Here is a 21,225-nt window from a genome sequence, read left to right as displayed (position 1 = left end):
CCTCAGCGACCCGACTAGGACTCGAGACCCTTGTAAACCGAGCACGAGGTTCCGAGTAGGAAGATGGGAAGCTACTCAAGGGGAGCGGAAGGCTACACCAACAAAAGAGGAATGAAGCACGCTAGATGGAAAGGACTAGACTCTAAGGCAGCAACAGGAAATCACACTGTATTAAATGCACTCACTATGAGACCACGCCGTATTAATTACTTTACCCAGATGACCACACTACATTAAAGAAGGCATGGCGGAAGAGACTCTAAGAGGACACCCCTCCACCCAAGCTGCAGGGCATAGCCACCTGATCCTGAAGGCATAGTATAAAAGGATCCTCAATTATCATGTTGGGGGGACTAAGAACTCTCTTGCTATAAAATATCTTTTATCTAATATTATCTTAAGACTCTTCGTTGACTTAGACATCGAAGGCTTCTTCGGCTACTATAAGGTCACCCTCTGCCAACTCTTTTATGTGATTACAGGCTCACAAGAATAAAGACCCGTACTACTAAGAGTCCGGCCCTTAGGCATAGGAAACACGATGTCAACAAAATGAAGGAAATATAACCCCTTAACCATTCTATATAATAAATGGCAATAAAGCCTAGTTGAAAAAACATATATAAAAATTAAATTGAGTCAACTATTAATGAATTTTACACATATGTTATTAATAGAAAGTAAAATCCTCTCTATTTTCAGTTTAAATGAATTCTATCCGTTTAATATAAAATGCGGTTACTTGTTTCCTAATGTTTTGAAATGAGATTATATTAATGCGTGATATAATTCAGACAAATTTATGCAAATTCCGATTTATTAAGACGCTAAGCGTACCTCTTAACGTGAAAGCTCATCACATCATGCATGTTTAGAATTGTGGTAGGAAATATAGCTTATAATTTAAGTAATAAGTTATATTATTAAAAATTTATTTACTATTTGATAACCATATGTTTAATGCACTTTTAAACATGTTACGTTTATTTGGAAACAAATTTATAAAGTATTTTCTGATATAGAAATGATGATTATTTAAATTTTTAAAGATTGTGATCATATTCTTGAAAGTTTAAAAGTTGTAATTATCTTAAAGTTGTATAGATATTTTCGTCCATTGACAATGTTTTTAAAATTCAAATTATGTTCTGCCTTATTTGAAAAAGTACGTTTGAGAAAAAGCATCAAAATCAAATGTACGTTTTACCTTATTTGAAATTAAAGGTGCTTTAATATGTAACACTCAAACAACCTAATTTTTTTCATTAAAGTGCTTTTAAGAATATTTAAACACTTTTTAAGACTCCTACCATAACCCCAAACAGACCATATAAATATGTGTTTAGTACTATTTATAAAAAATTGAAAAAAGTTGTGTATCCCACGTATAAAGATGTGCTGAATTGAAAAAAGTTGTAGGGCCACGTGTAAGGAGGTTTTGAGTTAAAATAAGTTTAGTAATTTGAAAACTAGGTGTTTAGATGTTAGACTTAACTTAAAATTAAACTGAATTAAGTTAATCTCGATTGAGTTTCTTACAACCAAATGGGCCCCATTTGGACCCCAATATATAAAGATTGGCCATGCTAAATGCTAATCATTTCTACCAAAGATAGACTCAAGAATCTTCAAGAAAATTGGAAGATTCGACAAGATCCCTTGAATGCTCAATACAAAACCGCAAGGCCATATAAATTTCATCCTTTTGGGGATGATTCTTGTCTCCGGTTATAAAGACATGGACTCTGCTTCTAATTTCAATCCAACTGCTACCTGGAATCCTCTTCATTCCTTTCTCTTTCATCTCCCTTCTTATTGTTGAAACATAAGACCATCTACCGGCTGCAGAATGTGCGTTTGACAGCATTACATATGATGACACATCTTCAGGATACAATGTCAATATTTTTTGTGCTGCAAACTGCCCCAATTCTACATTCGAGTGAATCTGGCAGCCTCCAAGCAATGCTTTCCAAAACCCAATTCCCGGATCAAAGGGCAAATCCCAAAGAAACTCCTCAGCTTGTCTAAAGTGCCCTGAACGAGAGAGCAAGTCAACAATACATGCATAGTGCTCAGGCTTTAGCATGCTAGGTTCTTCAAGTATTGCTTTATTGAAATATGAATAACCCTCATCAACAAGACCGGCGTGATTGCAAGCCCATAAGATGCCAAGAAGTGAAACACTATTAGGCCTACAACCTACGAGCCTCATCCTTTCAAAGAATTTTATGGCTTCCTCCCCTCCACCATTTTGTGCATAACCGCATATCACGGCATTCCAAGAAACAATATTTCTTTCAGAAACTTTATGGAAAACCAAGAGACTGTCTTCCATGGTTCCACATTTAGCATAAAAGCTAATCAACGAATTGCTAACAAACACATTAAGTTTACCCAAACACTTAATAGCACAAGCATGAAAGCTTTTTCCCATTCCAAGCGCGGCAATATTGGCTGCTGCACTGATAGCACAAGGAAAAGTCGATTGATCTGGCAACAATCCATGTCTAAGCATCTCAACAAAAAGATTCACAGCCTCTTCATTGTGGCCTGTTTGGCTACACCCTCCAATCATCGCATTCCATGAAACAATGTTTCTCTCAGGCATCTCTTGAAAAACTGAGAAAGCATCTTCAATCCTCTCTTTTTTCAGGTAGCTGCTTATCAAAGTTGTGTAAGATACCACATTTGGCTCAAAGGTATCTTCAAAGGCTCTTTGAGCTTCCTCGGTGGTACTCAACTTGGCATAAAAATCTAAAAGTGCACTACCGACATAGACATTTGAGTGAAGGCCAATCTTCATTGCACAAGCATGAACTTGCTTGCCGATATTAAGGTTTCCTAGCAGAGTTGATGAGTGAGTTACGGTGCCAAATGTGAACTCATTGGGTGTAATATTTGATACAAGCATTTTTGAGAAGAGACAGATGGCCTCTTCATGGCGGTGCTGTCGAACAAAGCGGCCAATGATGTGCGTGGCAGATATTACACCCAAGTCAGACACTTCATCGAACAGCTGAAGAGCAACTGGGAATGATATTGATTCAGGTATAGCTTCCACATGGGCAGGTTGGACTCCTGAGGCTCCTAGTTTACGGGTATGTGCATGATGTTTCTGAATTTCAACCACATGACTACAAGCTAACCTCAGGCTTATCCCCCATATGGGCCGGCAGACCAAGGATTTGTGTATTATGGGTTTCATGAGCGAATTTGGGAGATTATTTATGGCTCAATTGGCCATACATGATGCACATATTAGGTACAGTACAGCACTGCCTTCATGTCTAGAGGTCAGATTTCTCCAAAAATACTTCTATATCAAAAGAAAGAAAGTGAGAGAGAAGAAAAATTAATCTTTAAGAAAAAGAAATAGGTCATTTCTTTATGGATGTTGGGTCTTTGAAACACTTGAAATCATTTCTTTAAGAAAACGGAATAGCTCGTACTCATTTTGAGCTTCTTTACACAGCAGAAGCGGACTTTTCGAAATTGGAACCCACTGCATTGGAATTACGAATTTAATTCCATATTTATGATCAACTGTAGCTCTTAAGAAATGATGTTGTAAGGAATTGTATAATGGGAGAGCTTGAACTTGAAGCATTTTTTCATTTTTATATTAATTTTTGTACTTTGGCCAAGAGTTTGATGTCTGACAGTATATAACTCGATTCTCCAAATAAAAAATATAGATTCGAAACTTCCAACTCTTAAAAAGAAATTATATTTTGAATAATAATTAAGTGATAATCAGGTAAAAAAAATTAAAAAAAATTATGTTTAAATAATATTTAATAATAAAATTATAAAAACTGATAAAAATCTTCAGAACTGTGTTGAAGCAAACCCGAAGTCTAACAGCGACAAAAATTGTCCGAGGTAAGAGAAAATAATGGCCTTATTAACACGGTTATATGACGCCTGGGGGCTTCAGCGTGAAAGCACATATAACATGTTTACAAATGATATCGCGAATCACGGGTTTAATGTTTGGAGTGGTAGTATTATGTTTCGCCACGTCTTATCCGATGTAATAAGAGCCATCCATTCCTTCCTTAGCAAGGACAAACCACCCATTAGATTAATGCCCGTTTGGATGGCAACATCGTTCTATTTCATTCTTTTTTATTCTCTTTCATTTCAATGCCTAAAGTCTAAACACTATAAATATAAACACTTTTCAATTTATAATTATTAATTTTTTATATAATTATTACGTAATTATTATAACTTTTCTAAACTTTCAAACAAAACATAAAAAAATGATTCAATTTTTTTAAATCCTAAAATAAAAATTATATTTTAATAACATTTTAACTTTATAATATTTTTATTCAATTTTTTACTCTCATTTCTCAAAAACCTATAAAAACATCTTAATTCAAACCATTTTACTACTGTTTACATATTATTACATCTCATCCTACTATCTAAATGAAATTTCATATTTGCTATTATTGCAATATATGCAGATGATTTAAATTTTGTTGGAAATTCAAAAGAACTCATGAAAGCCGCAAATTATTCAAAAAATGAGTTTAAATGAAATACCTTTAAAAAAATAAAATTTTGTATTGGTCTGCAAATTGAACACTTTTGAAGTGGAGTTCTTGTCCATCAGTCAACATATATAGAAAAAGTTATAAAGCACTTTTACATGAATAAAACTCATATATTGAGTACTCTAATAGTTGTTTGATCATTTGATGTGAAAAAAGACTCATTTCACTCTCAAGAAGATGATGAATAAATTTTTGGACGTAAGTACCATATTTAAGTGCAATTAGTATTTTGATATATCTTGCAAACTGCGTACGATCAGATATTGCATTTTCAAATAATTTACTAGCAATATATAGTTCTGTACCAACTCAAATGCACTAGAATGGGGTCAAATATATTCTAAGCTATCTTCATGGAATGGCTGGCATTGGATTGTTTTATACAAAAGGATCAAATATTCAATTAGTTGGTTATGTAGATTCGGGTTACCTTTTTTATCCGCATAAAGAATATCACAAACAGGATAATTATTCACTTGTGGAGGTATAGTTGTTTCATAAAGATCTGTCAAAGCAAATATTAGTTACTATTTATTCTACTACTAAGAGATTATTACTATTCATGAAGCAAGCTGAGAATATATTTGATTAAAATCAATAATTCAACGTATTCAAGAAAAGTATCGTTTATCCAAAATCAAAGGTAACCCAATAACATTATATGAAGATGATGGTGCTTGTATCACACAAAGCAAAGGAAGTTATATCAAAAGTGATAGAATCAAGCATATTTTGTCAAAGTTCTTTTATACTCATAAGCTCCAGAAGAGTGGTGATATTGATGTCAAACAAATATAATCATGTGATAATTTGGGGGATCTATTCACTAAAATATTATCAATTGAAACATTTAAAAAGTTGGTACACGGCATTAGAATGCATCAACTCAAGATCTTTCATTGTAGACTATTAAAACTCTACATAGTTTTTAGGGCAAGAAAATGATCATATGGATTGCACTATTTTTTCTTCACTAAGTTTTTTTCCCACTGGATTTTCCTTTGTTAGATTTTAAATGAAATAGTCCTAAAGCATTCCAAGATACACAAGCATATTATACTCTTTTTCCTTCACCGTTAGTTTTTTTCCATTGAATTTTTCATTGAGAAGTGTTAATATCGTGTTTTGTATATCTTTGGGTCGGGCCCTCAGCAGTCCGGGTCTTCGATTTTAAGCATGTAAACACAAGAAAAACACAGGAAAGAGTGGTCGAGTGCGCCTCCGGTTCCAAAGTCAGTAATACTTCAAGAAAATATGCATAAGAGTTTAGAGAGTTCAGAGAGTCTAGAGTTCAAAACCCTCTTTTGATACCTTGAGGTTCTCTTTTATACCTGGCCTCGAAAATCAGGCCACCATGCCCTGTGGCTAGGGGATGTCCTCTCGCAATCTCTTCCGCTATGCCTATTTAATGCGACGTGGCCTTTAAGAGGAAAACATTTAACGCGGCGTGATTCTCTAGAAGAGGCTCATTTAATGCGATATGATCATATGTTTCATTTTAGGGTTCAGTCCCGTCTAGATGGCGTGTTCTTCCTCCCTTTGCACCGGCGTGGATTTCCCGCATTTTCTAGGTAGTAGACCGACCTTTGCCTTGAGTCCCCAAATCCTGTTACCCAAGTCAAGAGGCCTTTAGTCGGGTTGGTGGATGGCTTGGCCAGTATGGGACCCTGGGTATTGGGCCCAACCTCTAGGCCTGGAAAAAATCCCTAATGATAAGATTTTAACAATGAATGTTTTTTGTGTATAGTCATCTAAGTGTGAGTGTTATAAATGCATACATGATTTTGGTAGATAGCCATTTGGTTTCCACCTCATGTACTGACTTTTTGAATTCTCATTCATGTACCAACTCTTAGAATTCCTAAATTCATCAATGTATTTCATTAATTCATGTACCATTCCTTCATATTCCTCATCCTCCTATGGTTATAAAAGGTGGCTTGAGGATCATTTGTATAACACAAGAAATTCAAAGAGAATGGTATTGAGCTCATGAAGAGCTAAGTTTACATTGCTATATCCTAATTCTCTTACTATTTATCTTTAGTTTTACAATATTTTTTAATTTTTAATATTATTTTTATTTTAAAGTTTGTAAAAGTTATATGAAATTTTTGATTTGTTTCAAAGTTTATAAAAGTTGTATTGATTTTTTTATCTACATAATAATTTAATAGTGATCAGATAAAAAAAATTAAATTTTTAAAAATATTTTATATTTGAGTTGTTTTTTATAATAAAATTATAAAAAATCTTAAAAATTTTAAGAAGTGTGTCCAAACAAACCGAAGTCTATGGATTTGGACGGCGACAAGTTGTGACAGGAAAAAGAAAATAATGACGTTATTAGCACAGTTATATGGCGGCTTCGGCGTGAAAGCGCATATAACATGTTTTTATAAATGATATCGCGAATCACGGCTGTAACGTTTGGAGTGGTAACATTATGTTTGACCGCGACTTTATCTCACGTAACAAGTAGCCATCCAGCTTTCTTTAGCAAGGACACAAGGACAAACCTCACATGTTAAGGTTGTCTGTGAAAGACAAAATTATTTCAATTCATTTTAAATTTATACTTTTTTTTAATTTTTTATAAAAAAATTAAAATTCATTTCAGTATATTTAATAAATTCAAGCATATATCTCAATTTATTTATATTTAAATATATTTTAATAAAATTTATAAAATATTATTATTTATAAATAAATTTAAATCATTTAAAATTATCTCAACATTTAAATATAATTTAAAAAAATTGCTTTTTTTTTTTTTATAACAAATTAAGACGAAGATTAATACTTCCTAAACTTTTAAATTTTTTTTTTTTTCTATCACATTCACTGGTTGGCCATGCTCGTCCCTACTTGGCAACGCTGAAAGACAATTCAGAGTATATTTGTTACACATGTCAACCGATCAAAATCTAACACGTATCCCCTTAAGCAATCGAAACATAAAACGACCGGTACCCGCTTTTAGGTGGAGTGTTGCACTCGTAAGTACTACTAAAGGTCATTATCCATTGTTAGGTGCCGTGACCTTATTGGTCCTTTGTTTCGAAACATAATTTTCTGATCGTACTCCTTGTCGTGTTTGTGGCATGTAACACGGGGAGGGCCTCCTTGTTGTGTTTGTGGCACGTAACACGCGGAAGGCCAACCGCCATGATTCTTTGTTGTACCCTATTTGTTTGATTGGAGGATCTTAGTTACACATGATCATTGTTTGCCTGAAAATGCTTTGACTTTCATAGTTTTTCTCCAACTTTCTCGTATATTTTTTATGCCATAAAAACTTTTACTGCCTTGTACTAATAAGTTACTCTATACTAGTTGATGGGATACCAAGGAATGAGATTTTTCCAACTAAGGACTGAGACAAAAAGATTCCCTATTTCCGTATTTTTTCCTAATTTACGTTGAGGGCCTCTCTTCACTCTTTCAAGTTTATAAATAGAATGAAGGTATTCAATGAGTAGCAGTAAATAGGGGGTTTAAGGATAATTCACATCTTATTTGCCAATGATTGTGTTATCTTGTGTAGGGCAAAAATTGAGAAATGTGCAAGAATTGTGAATGTTAAATCTATATAAAAATGCATGATGTCAAACCCTCAATAAATAGAAAACGTCCATCCTTTTTAGCTCTAATACTAGAGCTGATGCAAAAGCCTATATCCTCCAAATTGCTGCAGGAGTCTCTTGTGATGATTATAATAAATACCTAGGACTACCTACCTTTGTAAGTAGGTAAAAATACAACACTTTTCAAAGTTTAAAGGAGAAGATATGGAGAGGATATATAGTTGAAAGATAGATTTTCTCTCAGCTATAGGAAAAGAGATCCTCATCAAAAGTATTCTACAAGCAATTCTAACACATACCATGAGCATTTTTAAACTTCGAGGGGGCTAATTAAAGAGACTGAAATGTTGTTCTCAAAATTTTGGTTGTGCCATAACAAGGAAGGGAGAGGAGTTCATTGGCAGAGTTGGGAGAGATTGTGTGTTTCCAAATAGCATGGTGGCCTGGGTTTTTGAGATATGCACTGTTTTAGTCGAGCTTTGCTCGCTAAACAATTATGGAAAATTCTCAAGCATCACTCATCTTTAGTGGCCCAACTCTATAAAGCAAAGTATTTCAAGAGTTCTCATATTGTTGATGCTCAACTTAGACATGGTTCCTTTTTTATCTGGTAAGGTTTATGCTCAGTTATGGATCTAGTCAAGAAGTAGCTAGTATTGCGGGTTGGAAACGGAAGAACTATTAGAATGTGGAAAAATAAACAGATCCCAAGAGCTAACACTTTCCAGGTACAAACCGTCTCCAATAGCCTCCCATCTGAGTCTACTGTCACTAGCCTAATTGATGCAACTAGTTATAGTTGAAAAAAAAAAAGTTGATTGAAGCTATTTTCAATCCTGAAGAAGCAAGCCTCATCTGCAGCCTACCTATCAGTCAAAGAGATGCAAGGGATACGACAATCTGGGTTTTCTCAATAAAAGGCTCTTATTTTGTTAAGAGTGCTTATTATGCTAATTTGGAAACAAAACACCAAAAATTTAGGGAGTCCTCGGGCATCAACCATTTTGAGTATCATTGGAAGAAAATCTAGAACCTTGGAGTGATGGGGAAGGTAAAACAATTTATGTGAAAAGCAGTCTCTAATCTACTACCCACTAAGGGAAACCTCTTCAAAAAGAAGATCTTAGAAAACCCCTTCTGTCCAATTTGTAACAAAGATAGTGAAACGGTTGTACATGGCTAATGTGATTGCCCAGCAATGGATGTTTGGGGGGAGAGGGATACCCATGTCTCTAAATGGGGCAATAGCTATGATAATTTTGCTGATCTATGGGTTGATTTCAGTTCTAGACTTGATACAGGAAGTCTAGACCTGGTTGTTGTAGTCTGCTATAGAATTTGGCTCAGAAGAAATGACATGATCTTTAGAAATATATTCAATGGCCCAAAAGTGATCATTAAAGCTACAATCTCAGACATTGCAGACTTCTCCTTGGCAATAGAACCTACGGCAAGGCCTGATACAGAGTTGAATCCAGCCAATGTGGTTTTTTGGAAACCTTCGGCTCTTTCATGGCTCAAGGTAAATTTTGATGCTAGTTTTCTCAAAACAAAACAGAAAATGGGGATGTGTATTATAATCTGAGATCCAGGAGATGATCCACAAGTGATGTTGGCTGCCCAAAAAGAGTTTGTCACCTCAGCTTTCCTAGCTGAAGCTTATGCTCTCCTAAGAGCATTTTCTCTATGTGTTGAACTGGGAGTAGACTATGTTGAGTTTGAGGGAGACACAAAGGTGGTCATAAATGCAATCTTAGATGCTACTCCAAACTCCTCTTGGTCCGGGCAACTCATTGAAGACCTCAAGTAAGCGTTGTTGTCACATCCAAGCTGAAAGCTCTCCTTTTTAGAGGGTTGGTAATAAAGTAACTCATAAATTAGCTAAACTAACATTTTCTTTTGCTATCGAATCTGTCTGGATGAAGGAAGGGACGTCTGTGGTCGCACCTCTCATTGCTTTCGATAAATCTTGTATTAGATGATTATGAAATTATAGAAGTCTCCTTAAAAAATAATAATAATAAGAAATAGACCCAACAGCTACCATATCTCCATATACAACTAACATGAGACATAGGTCCCTTTGCATCCGTTCCTATATATATCTATCATGTCAGTCTGTAAACTTATTATAGTTAAAATAATTATATTTGCATAATTTTTTAAAAACAACTCAATCATTGGAGTTGTGACAACCTTGAATGTTAGGACCATGGATTCATGGAATATGGTTGTTCTGCTTTGTTTTTTGTTTTTTTTTTTTTGGTTTTTTATAAAAGCATACTGTATTCATTAATAATGGACATTACAATCTAGACCTGAAATATACATTACAAACTAACTACAATATTAATAACTCTCAAGTACACAATCTTGACTGATATGGTCTAGTCCTTGTTGCAAATCTCTACAAATCCACAGTCTAAGAGATCACACAATTCTGTCCAAGATAGAATTAAACAAACCTTATACTCTCTGTCTAAAACGGAGCAAAGAACATACTCTATGGACAAAATCTAATAGACAATGTATTTTTTTAATTTTTTATTTTTCTAAAACAAAAGACAGTACAAAAATTAAAAATACATGAAAAAATAATGAATTACATATTGGAAAGATATAAATCCACACTTTCAACCTTGAAGGGAAAAAAAAATGACAAACACAACAATTGTGATGGCGCGTGACCTGGGAGTATAGTGGTCAATCAGGTCTGCAGTAGCTGGTGGCTTTGGACCTAAAACTTTCATGCATGGAGGCAAAATAACACTTCTAGCAGAGGCGTATGGGATTCAAGCATCAATTTTGAATCGTACGTGTGACTCACGCGTAGTTCTGTTCGGAGAAATTCTTCACTTGTCTGACGGATCTGTGCCTTGGGAAGCTTGCGGTAGGGTGCGTGGTGGTCGCCAAACGCCAGAGAACAACAAATCGACCTTAATCCATACTGAGTTCTAAAAACACCAAAAAAAAAAAAAAATGAGACAAAAAGAAAACTAGAAAAAAGAGGGAGGAGGGAAGGAGGAGCCGAAATCCTCCCCTCTGCGCAGTGTCTCTTTTGTATTAAATTTTAGAGAGGAGGGGGGCCGACTCCCACATATATGAAGTCTAGTTGTTCTACTTTGTTAGGAATAGGTCTGCAACCCGACCAACAATGTCTCTTTTGCATTAAATTTTAGAGAGGAGGGAGGCCGGCTCCCACATGTAAGAAGTCCAGTTGTTCTACTTTGTTAGGAACATGTTTGCAACTCGACCAACCCGGTTTGTATTTTGGGCCGACCCAACCCGACCCGATGTCAAGAAAACTCAAACTAATATGACCCATCCCGACCTGACGAATGCCCTTGCCCTCGATCGCGTTTTGAAAGCTTTGTGCTATAATATAATCTTCTCGTGGCAATCACAGTGTTGGGGTCTAATGGCTAAGGAAACATTTTGATCTACTTGTTTTTTAGAACTGCAAGCTTGGGAGCTCAAAAACATTGAATAATGGAGAAGGTAATATCTTCCAACTTTAGGCACACTACTTAGTTTATGAGATTATTTTCTAGTTCTACAAGTGCACAACGATCTATTTTCTTTTGCGGTTTGTCAAATAAAACAATGTGCAAATGCAGAAAGTTTCGTTTTTTGCCTGTGGGCTCAGGTTCAAGATGCAAAGTCTCTTCCTACAAAAAAATTTATAAAAAAATGTATAAAAATAAAAATGCTCGATCTCTGGGCTAATGTTGGACAAGTTGTACACCTACAAAAAATGAGATGAATTGGGGAAGTGAAGAAATAGAGACCAAAGAAGCGGATCAAAATAGAGGCCGAGTTGTCTTGGATGATGCTGCAGACTCAGTTGTAGATTGCCTCATTTGTCTTGCAGCAGAATCCGAGTTGAAAGCGGAAACACGTTGAAGAAGATCACTCGCTAATGTTGCCTTTAAATAGCTATTAAAATGTGGTCGGTTTTAAGCAAGTTTGACCTGTAAATTAATTCAACCCGTTTTTCGGACAGGACGGGTCGGGTCTCATGGACGAACCAGGTTATGTCCCTTTTTTGCACAGGAATACACTATTTGGTTCTTAATTTTAAGTCTGAATGAATATTGACTAATAAAAGTAGCAGTCACATCAAGAGAGCGGCAAGGTTGGTTTCGTCTTTCGATATTTCATGTTTGTATTCATTCCTCTTTAATAGCTGATTATAATGTTTGGAAAAATTTAGTTGTAAGTACATTTGTATACTAATATGTGTATTAATTTATTGTGATTGGTTAAAAAATAGATTTTATTAAAAATAGTACTAATTTAAATTGAAAAAAGCTGGGTGCAGTCTCGGGATGTAAGCAGCGTGCAAACGGCTGCTGACGTGCATTAAGTTAAAACGGAGCGTTTTGGTTTGTTTTGGTTTTGGTTTCTCGTGGTCCGCACGGTCGTTTCATTGATCAAGGTAAAAAGCTCTCAAATCTTTTCTCTCTCGTCTATCTTCTTCCCGAGATCTTCTCTCTCTAGTCTTTCTTCGTCCCTGAGAACCCTAACTTCCTCCCACACAGTATCTCCCTTCTGCGTTTTGGTTTTGGTTTCTCATGGTCCGCAAGGTAAAAAGCTCTCAAATCTTTTCTTTTTCCCGAGTCTACTCCTCTTCGTCCCTGAGAACCCTAACTTCCTCCTCTCAGTATCTCCCTTCTCGCATGAAATCTGGAAATACTCTCTGACCCACGTCCCTTTTCCTTTCCAATTTCAGTCTCTCCAATCTCTCATTAGATTTTGCACGATCTGCATTTTTTGGAGGTGTTCTCGCCGGATCCCTCTTTTTCTTCCCTCCAGACGAAAATAACTTCGTCTTCCTCCGTTCATCTTCCCGAGCTCCAATCGAAGACCGAAACCTCTTCAAAAATCTAACCGAAACCCTAACCTAACCCTAACCCTAGATCTAACCGTAACCGTTACCCTAGATCTAACCCTAACCCTAACCCTTCATCCCAAAACTGGTAATCAGTCGCCTCTGTCCAGGTTATTTCATATTTCTGTAACATTGTAGTTTTCTATTTCTTCAATATCTGTAGTTTTGTATTTTCTGTATTTTATTTCATATTTATGTATTATTGTAGTTTTCTATTTCTTCAATATCTGTAGTTTTGTATTTTCTATATTTTATTTCATATTTCTGTATTGTTGTAGTTTTCTATTTTCTGTATTTTATTTAAAATTTCTGTATTATTGTAGTTTTCTATTATTTCATATTTGATTGATGCTATTAGCAGTGTTTATGAGTCTCAGATGTTGTTCTCGGGTTTGATTGATGCTATTAGCAGTGTTTATGAGTCTCAGATGTTGTTCTCATGTTTCATTGATGCTAGTAGCAGTGTTTATGAGTCTCAGATGTTGTTCTCAGGTTTGATTGATGCTAGTAGCAGTGTTTATTTTTCCTAATCTATGCAACTTTTCCATCTATTAAACCATGATGTGCTGTGGAGCAGTTGTTCCATTTTCCCCTATGTTAGAATGCATTTGGGAGCCTGGATATCAACTCACATGATCTGTATGTTGTATTGGTTATGACACCCTCCTTATTATATTATAAAAGTTAAAATCAACATAGCAATGCAGAAAGAACTGATCATATCTACTAGTTCGTGTGAACTGTTCTTTTTTTTTTTTTTTATAAGCTATAGTTTTCAATTAAATCTGAGGTGAACCCACATGCTTTAGAACAATTCGATGTGGAATTTTCAAAATGGTGTAAAATCAGTAATATACATAAAAGTGCATTGTAGTCATATGCAATTGGATATGTGTGCCTTTCCATTTTGACTATATGTGTATCTTTTGATATGTGTGCATTTCCATCATGACCCAATCTATGTTAGAATGTCATCCTCATCACTGTCTTCCTCATGTTCTGGCAAACGTAATTTGGGTCAACCAATGTGCTTATGTGAGCAAGAAGCTATATTGAGATACTCAAATACCACAAGAAATCCAAGAAGACCCTTCTTTGGGTGTCCAAAGTACAACACAAAGGTAAGTTATTCACTCATTATCTCGATTTGGCAAATAATATGATTAATATTGTCTAAATCTAACATCTTTTATATATGTCAAAAATATTCAGGGATTACCACATTGTAACTACTTCAAGTGGGCAGATAGTGATAGTGATAAATGCGAAGAGTGTGATCTACGAGCAAGGAAAAATGAAATTGAAAGGAAGGAGAGAGAGCTGGAGACAAGAGTCGGTGAGATTGAGAAGATGGAGTTTCAACTTCGGATGAGAGTAGCCCAAGTTGAGAAGAGAGAGATGGAGCAATCTAGTAGAGATGAGGCATTTTTGAAAAATGAGTTGTTGCTTTTTGAGCAAGAAGCAAGACTAAGACGTTCACGCATATTGCTCCGTCTTTTTTGGGCTTTTGTAGTTGCTTTCTTTTGTTACCTAGTGATTTGGTAATGGTTTATATGGTGTTTGGAGTTTAAGTGTTAGTAGTTTATTCTGAATGTACAGCAACTGTCCATAATAGTCTAATAGTTGGACTTTATGTAAGTGTTCGAATTGATGTAAGGTAAGCTTTGTATCATGCTTGTCCTATATCTGACAGTTGGTATCGATTTTATTTGGCAAGCTATGTATCATGCAAACATATACCAAGCATGTTGGTATGTTTATTACCTTTTCCACCTAATGTAATCTATTTATGATGATTTCTTGTTTATCTTAAAAAATTGCCATATCTAGACTTAGTTTGTCTTTGAACCTGTTTGAGTGTGATCTGAGCCGAACCCATTGTATTGCGTTTACAAGTCTATGCCGTGTACAAGCAGCATTTTTCTTTTTCTTTTCTTTTTGAATACACCCTACTTGAAAAACCAAGCATCCTTTCCATTTCTTTTAAAGTTCTTATATGAAATATATCATACCAAAATTTTTTTGTTACTTATACATAGGCATGCGTGCATGGCTGTGGGAAGAGGCATATGAACCCAACCTATTTTGCACTTATCATGCCAAAATAGCTCTAGCACATGCACAAGTATATTACTGGAATTCTTTTCAAATTTGTAATGAAATTGAAAGCTCTCCATCAATACAGTTGAATAAAATGGTCGAAGAGTAATAACCAACTCCTCTAGAAAACCATGGAAACTATTTAACAAAAATTCCATCATCTGTATGACTTAACTATCCACATACATCCATAATCTATCATCCCATCCTATATTACTCACAAAAAATTCTCCCACTAACCTTAAACTTTCTATCCACATACATCAATGAAGTACACAAAACAATGAACATCTTCCCATTTTCGGGAATTACCAACTAATATATACCAAAATGCCTATTAAAAACTTAACTAATTTTCAGAAAATATTTGGCACACATTTTTACATTTTACATCCCATAACAATGAATCTCTTCTTGGTAAGCTTCATTAAACTCAACCTTTTTGCATGTGATTGTGATCCATCACCACCCAGGAAGGTCCGGTTGTGTGCCATCCAACCCAAAATAAATTTGTAATATGCGAAAAAAAATCTCATCACGTATATAACATAAATCCACATAATTATGCAAAGTTCAGAGATTTTACACTTTCTTGGCTCTCCATCACTGATTCTCGTTGATGGATTCCACTACTCTCAAAAGTGGGGCTGTCTAGGACAGGCTATTTATAACACATGAAATTTCATAAGAATACAAATTTAGACCAACCAAGAAACTGTATAACACATATCCATCTATTTATCATACCAGCACTTGTCCAGGAGCTATGGTATTATCTACATCTGATGGCCCGAAAAAATTGATGCACGTCCCCATGGATGTTGTATCTCCTTCATCAAATAAATTCCTTCGCGTCCCCAGGGGTGCTTTTTCTCCTTCCTCTCGCTAATAATAACCGTCAAAGTATTTTGAACTCAATGGAAATAAGAGAAAAAATAACATCTAAAGTAACCGTGCATAAAAATAAAATATATCTCACACAAATGTTGAGATAGTCACCTCTTTGCGTTTTTCTCCCTGTTGTGATTTCTTTTGTTTCGCTTTAACCTTCCGCATGTCTGTCTCCATCCTGGAGGCTCTCCGAAGGGATGGAGGTCTTCCTTTCCCCCTGACAATCCTTGGATTCTTGACTTGTTGCGAACTACCAACTGCAGTAGTATCCATTATCAACAAATCAGGTTCTGGTCCTATTTGATCCAAGTAGATGTTAAATAGGATATAACAATAAATATCCTATTGGAATTCCTCTTTTCTAATTATAAAGAACAATTTAAAGTAGTTTTCATTGCCATCAAACATGTTTGCATCATAGAAAAGGAGCTTTGGTTCAGACGATAAGCTTCAGTCATCTCTAGTATCCGCTTCTTTGCATCTTCAAATTGGTCGTTAGAATCCACTGCATAATCTATCATCCCATAACACATATTCAAAAGAATTGAATATCTATTACTAGTTGGCCTTTGATCCCCTGCGTCATAGCTAGTCCGAATTAACGTGTATCTCCTCTTGATGTCCTTCCTCCATCGGTCTAAAATGTACCGGTCTGGCAATACTTTTACACTGTTACATTTGAATACTGCCAAAATATGCCTACACATTATCCCCCTTATCTCAAATAACCCACATGAACACTTCGCATTGCAATCATTCACATTAAACTGCACAGAATATGTAACTTGTTTTGAATACTCTTGAATACGGACCTCATATTCTACCAAATAACTCTTCATTACACCATCCGATGTTAGCAGAGATGGGTCCAAGTCAAGCACACCAATTACTTGTTGTTGAACTTCCTTAAATTTTGCGTTAGTGTACAACTCTTGAAATTTCTTCTCAATTGGAGATCTAAAAACGCAGGGAATGATGCCACTAAATGACTGAAATTCTGCTTGATTTTCATTCTCAATTTTTTTCTTCAGTGCACTGTCAAACTGGTCGACAAACTCCTTCAAGTTTGTCTTTGAATGGACATAACCGTAAAAAAAAGCATTCATACTCTCGCTGTGTTGGGTTGTACTCATTCTAGTCTAAAAGTGCTCTTTTAGAAAAACCGGTACCCAATGCTCACGCTCCGCATATAAACTTTTCAACCACAAATTCTCATGTAACTCGTATGTACTAATAAACTCTGCCCAACATTTTTCAAATGCCTCAATAGTTTGTGAATCGTACACACATTTCATCAGCTGCATTTTCAGCCCACTCTTGTAGGCTGCATATGACCCAAGCTTCTCAGGGACTTTCTTAAGTATATGTCATAGGCAAAATCTATGTCGGGCCTCCGGAAAGACAAGAGCAATTGCATTTTTCATTACTCTATCTTGATCAGTAATTATAGCCTTTGGAGCTATACCATCCATACACTGCAACCAGGTCTGGAATAGCCATGTAAAGGTCTCCGTGTCCTCATTAGAAATCAACCCAACTCCCAACAGAATCGATTGCCCGTGGTGGTTTACACCAACGAATGGTGCAAAAGGCATCCCATACCTATTAGTAAGGTATGTGGTGTCGAATGTGACCACGTCACCAAAATACTTATAGGCAGCCTGAATACGTGGATCTGCCCAAAAAACATTCCTTAACCTCCCCTCATCGTCTAGATCCATTAATGCAAAAAACCCGTTATTCTTATACTGCATCCTCAAAAAATAATCTCGAAGTGCTCCAGCACCACCTGCACCAAGTCAAAGATGACGGGCTTTGTTGATGTAATTGTAACAGTCTTTTTCCAAAAAGGGCAAGTTCTCGAAGCCACCTGCGCCAACGACAAGAGATCCGTAACTCTTATTCAGCCGGATGCCAGCTAAGTCGTTTGTGTCTAGCACTCTTTTAACGGTGTCACTCACTTCTCGGTTACATCGAAAACAACGGGATTTTTGTGGACTGGTATGATGATTATGTGTATTATGGACTGTTGTCAACTGCATCTTTCCCTCGACTCTTAATGCATTAATCCTTGCCTTACAGTCCGTCTTTCCTGTCGGACGTGGGTTGGCGACATTGGAACTCTTAATGCGAGCCTTTCCTCCCCGTGCACAACCAAGAGTGACATATCTGACACTTTGATCCTCTGACCTCTCACTCCTCTGTGTCATCACCCCAAACCCGCATTGTTTTGCATAATGCTTATAATAGCTCAACAAATCTTCAAAAGAATTGAATTTCATCCTGGACTTTGGCTCCTGAATCATATCCTCACCATTCGATGATGACACCACTTGTGCTGTATCGGGAGTGCCATCGTCAGTTACCCATTCATCTGGACTATCCAACATAATTTCAGAATCAACTTGAGCGGAAGTACATTGCGCTTCAGTTTCCACTGCATCAGGTATCTCTTCTTGACCGGTTAATGCGCTTGGTGCAGAGCTTGTAGCGACAAATGGCATCGGAGGTCGCATCCCATATTGATATGGATAACCTACGTTTTGCTTAAAACAAAAAAAATTATACCAAATTAAAAAGTAAATAATAATAAACTTTTGACTAACATAAAAGACAAGATAGAAGTTAAAGAACCACCTGAATATTGCTTGGATCTTTGTTGCCATCTGGATATGGCTGGAAAGCTGCTGACCATGCAGGCACTGGTCCAAAGTAACCGTGCATGTAATTTGGAAAGTTTGGTAAACTTGTTTGACGGATGTCCTAACACAATAATAATAATAATTAAATTTATGGTCACAATCATTGAGTTGAATTAGTTTTTTAATTATCACATAACATACCGAATTTTGGGGATTTAAGCTACATGATGTTAAGGGAGAAGCGTGTTCTTCCCCTTTTCCCATGCCCTGTACAAGTTGTACATAATTATGTCCAAATGTTATATATGCATTTGGGAATCGCATAATAAATAAATAAATAAATAATTGGTAAATAAATAGGAATGGCATGAAAAATAAATAAAGACAAAAAAAATTATACCATGTTTATAAAATCATTTAAATAGTATGTATATACTATACATACATGACATGTCTTACTAAATAAATTCAGAAATTGTGTTTATATAGTGAATTAAATTAAACATGACAGATCTTACTAATTATAGTAACAAATTGTGTTTATATTATGAATTACCTTGTGATTTCTTACTAATTATAATTGTTCAATTGTTTTTATATTTTGGATTATTTTACCCAACCCAGTTGATTTAAAATTTTAACTATTACAAAATAAATCATTTGTTGTTTATAAAGTAATTATATATATATAAGAGGCATGCGTGGTGTAATTCTAAAATGAGTTTTAAATAGATTTTCATGTCAATATCATCCTATGCGCATGAACTCATTGAGCTTACAGGTTATAGTGCTTAAGATCTTAATAAAATGTATAGATCAAAGCACTATTATGCTGATCCAGATGAATACTAGCTAGCTCAATCAATCATAAGAACAACTAGTATCTAACTCAAAACAATAACCATTATGGAGTGTCACTGCTATTTTTCCAAATTTACTCCAACAACCAAACTCATACCCATCACAAACACTGAGTAACTCCATAACATTCAGCACAAAGAATTAAATCCTATAAAAATTAAGTCTTTCTTGCTCAACGAAAAAAAATAGTCAGACCGATCCTAACTAGAACTAGCAGGCTACATTGCATTTAGTAATTCAGTCCTCATCAGCCTAACATAGAAAGTACATCTGAAATATACATTGGCATGCTACACGAGTTTTGTCAAACCAGACCAAAAACATACCTCAACTGGAACCTGAGAGGTGGCCGTGGTGGTGCCTCGGTATGGGGACGAAGATGACCCACGAACAGACCCACGAGTAGCTCACCGACCCACGAACTGCACGTCCAACAGCTCACAGACCCACCAAACAGACCCACGAACAGCTCACAGACCCACAATAAGTGACCAACCCATCCGGCTGACCCACGTCGCTGACCCAATATGTTGGCCCACAAGCCTGACCCAAATACCTGGCCCATGAGCCTGACCCACACGAAGCCCACCAAGGACGAGCCTGACCCAAACGAATCTCCGGCTTGACCCAAACCAACGCACCAACGAAATGAAGTGAAGCTGCGATCCCTCTTCTGCACCCAGATGAAATCTTCGGCCCCAGCTTCGTCCGTTCGCTCGCGAGAATCTTCTCTCCCACACAGAAGTAGGAAATCACGAAATTAATGTCCTTTTCTTTCTTCAATTTTCATATTCCTTCGATTTCATTTTTTTTTTTAATATTATCGACTAACGTGGCATGACGCCACGTCAGCCGACTGCACAGCATCTACATGAGACGACTATGTATAGAAGAATTGATTTAAATTTTTAAATATAAAAAAATTAATATTAATAGGCAGATTAATACAGATTCAGCACTAGTGCATTTCATTTAGCTCTTATTAATCAAAGCCGTCAAACCGACAGATCTCTCTCAATCTAATCGTCTTTAAAAGGTTGTCGGCCACGATTTTACCACGTGTGCAATGTTCCAACTATGGTACCACTGAAGTTCAAGTGTCACCTCACTTGCGAGCCTTCGACATCAGTATTCATCGGTATTTTGTTTTACAGGTATTTTTACATATATTTTTATGTATTTTATTAATATAATTAATTATTTATTAAAAAATTTATTATTTTTATAAAAAATTAGAGTATTGCTACTACGAGTGGGATGTGGCTCGAGAATCCACGGAATCAAGAAAAAAAAAATTTATTATTTATCTATTTATTTTTTTATATTTTTAAATAAAAAAATTTACAATATCATTAAAATAATTTTCTTAATTACTAAGTAAAAAAAAGGTACATTCAGATCCAAATTTAGAGACCGATTTGGAATCCATATTCAGATCTCAAAGGAATTCTCAAAAATTTATTTTTAAATAATACATTATAAAATTATATTTATAATTGCTAAGTCTATATAACATGGGGTCGTATAATTAACACCACGAACATGTATTCAATATTTAAAAAAATTAAATTAAATTAAATGGTTAATACTAAAAAGTCATTTAAATAAAAATAATATTATATATAATTATAAAATATTTAATTACTGTATAATTTTTTAAAAAAGAGTAGATTTATTATTAAAAA

At 35.5% G+C, this 21,225-nt stretch overlaps 2 protein-coding genes across 2 annotated transcripts; both read right to left on the bottom strand.

The window, feature by feature from the left end:
• Positions 1-1,482: 1,482 nt before the first annotated feature.
• Positions 1,483-3,747, bottom strand: LOC122318198 (pentatricopeptide repeat-containing protein At5g42450, mitochondrial). Its single transcript, XM_043135398.1, has one exon. It carries the CDS (start codon positions 3,206-3,208, stop codon positions 1,619-1,621), a length of 1,590 nt encoding a protein of 529 aa, XP_042991332.1. The 5' UTR covers positions 3,209-3,747; the 3' UTR covers positions 1,483-1,618.
• Positions 3,748-15,708: 11,961 nt separating this feature from the next.
• On the bottom strand, positions 15,709-20,105 carry LOC122297622 (protein FAR1-RELATED SEQUENCE 5-like). Its single transcript, XM_043107766.1, has 10 exons — positions 19,851-20,105; positions 18,881-18,946; positions 18,675-18,800; positions 17,908-18,583; positions 17,503-17,826; positions 17,207-17,361; positions 16,480-17,107; positions 16,146-16,333; positions 15,894-16,031; positions 15,709-15,807 (listed from the first exon to the last, which is right to left on the bottom strand). Exons 1-10 carry the CDS (start codon positions 20,103-20,105, stop codon positions 15,709-15,711), a joined length of 2,655 nt encoding a protein of 884 aa, XP_042963700.1.
• Between the last annotated feature and the right edge of the window lie 1,120 nt (positions 20,106-21,225).

This window comes from Carya illinoinensis, chromosome 1 (assembly GCF_018687715.1).
Source record: "Carya illinoinensis cultivar Pawnee chromosome 1, C.illinoinensisPawnee_v1, whole genome shotgun sequence".
Lineage (NCBI taxonomy): Eukaryota > Viridiplantae > Streptophyta > Magnoliopsida > Fagales > Juglandaceae > Carya > Carya illinoinensis.
Note: the sequence above shows the minus strand (reverse complement) of the source record. Positions and strands in the feature narration are given on the sequence as shown.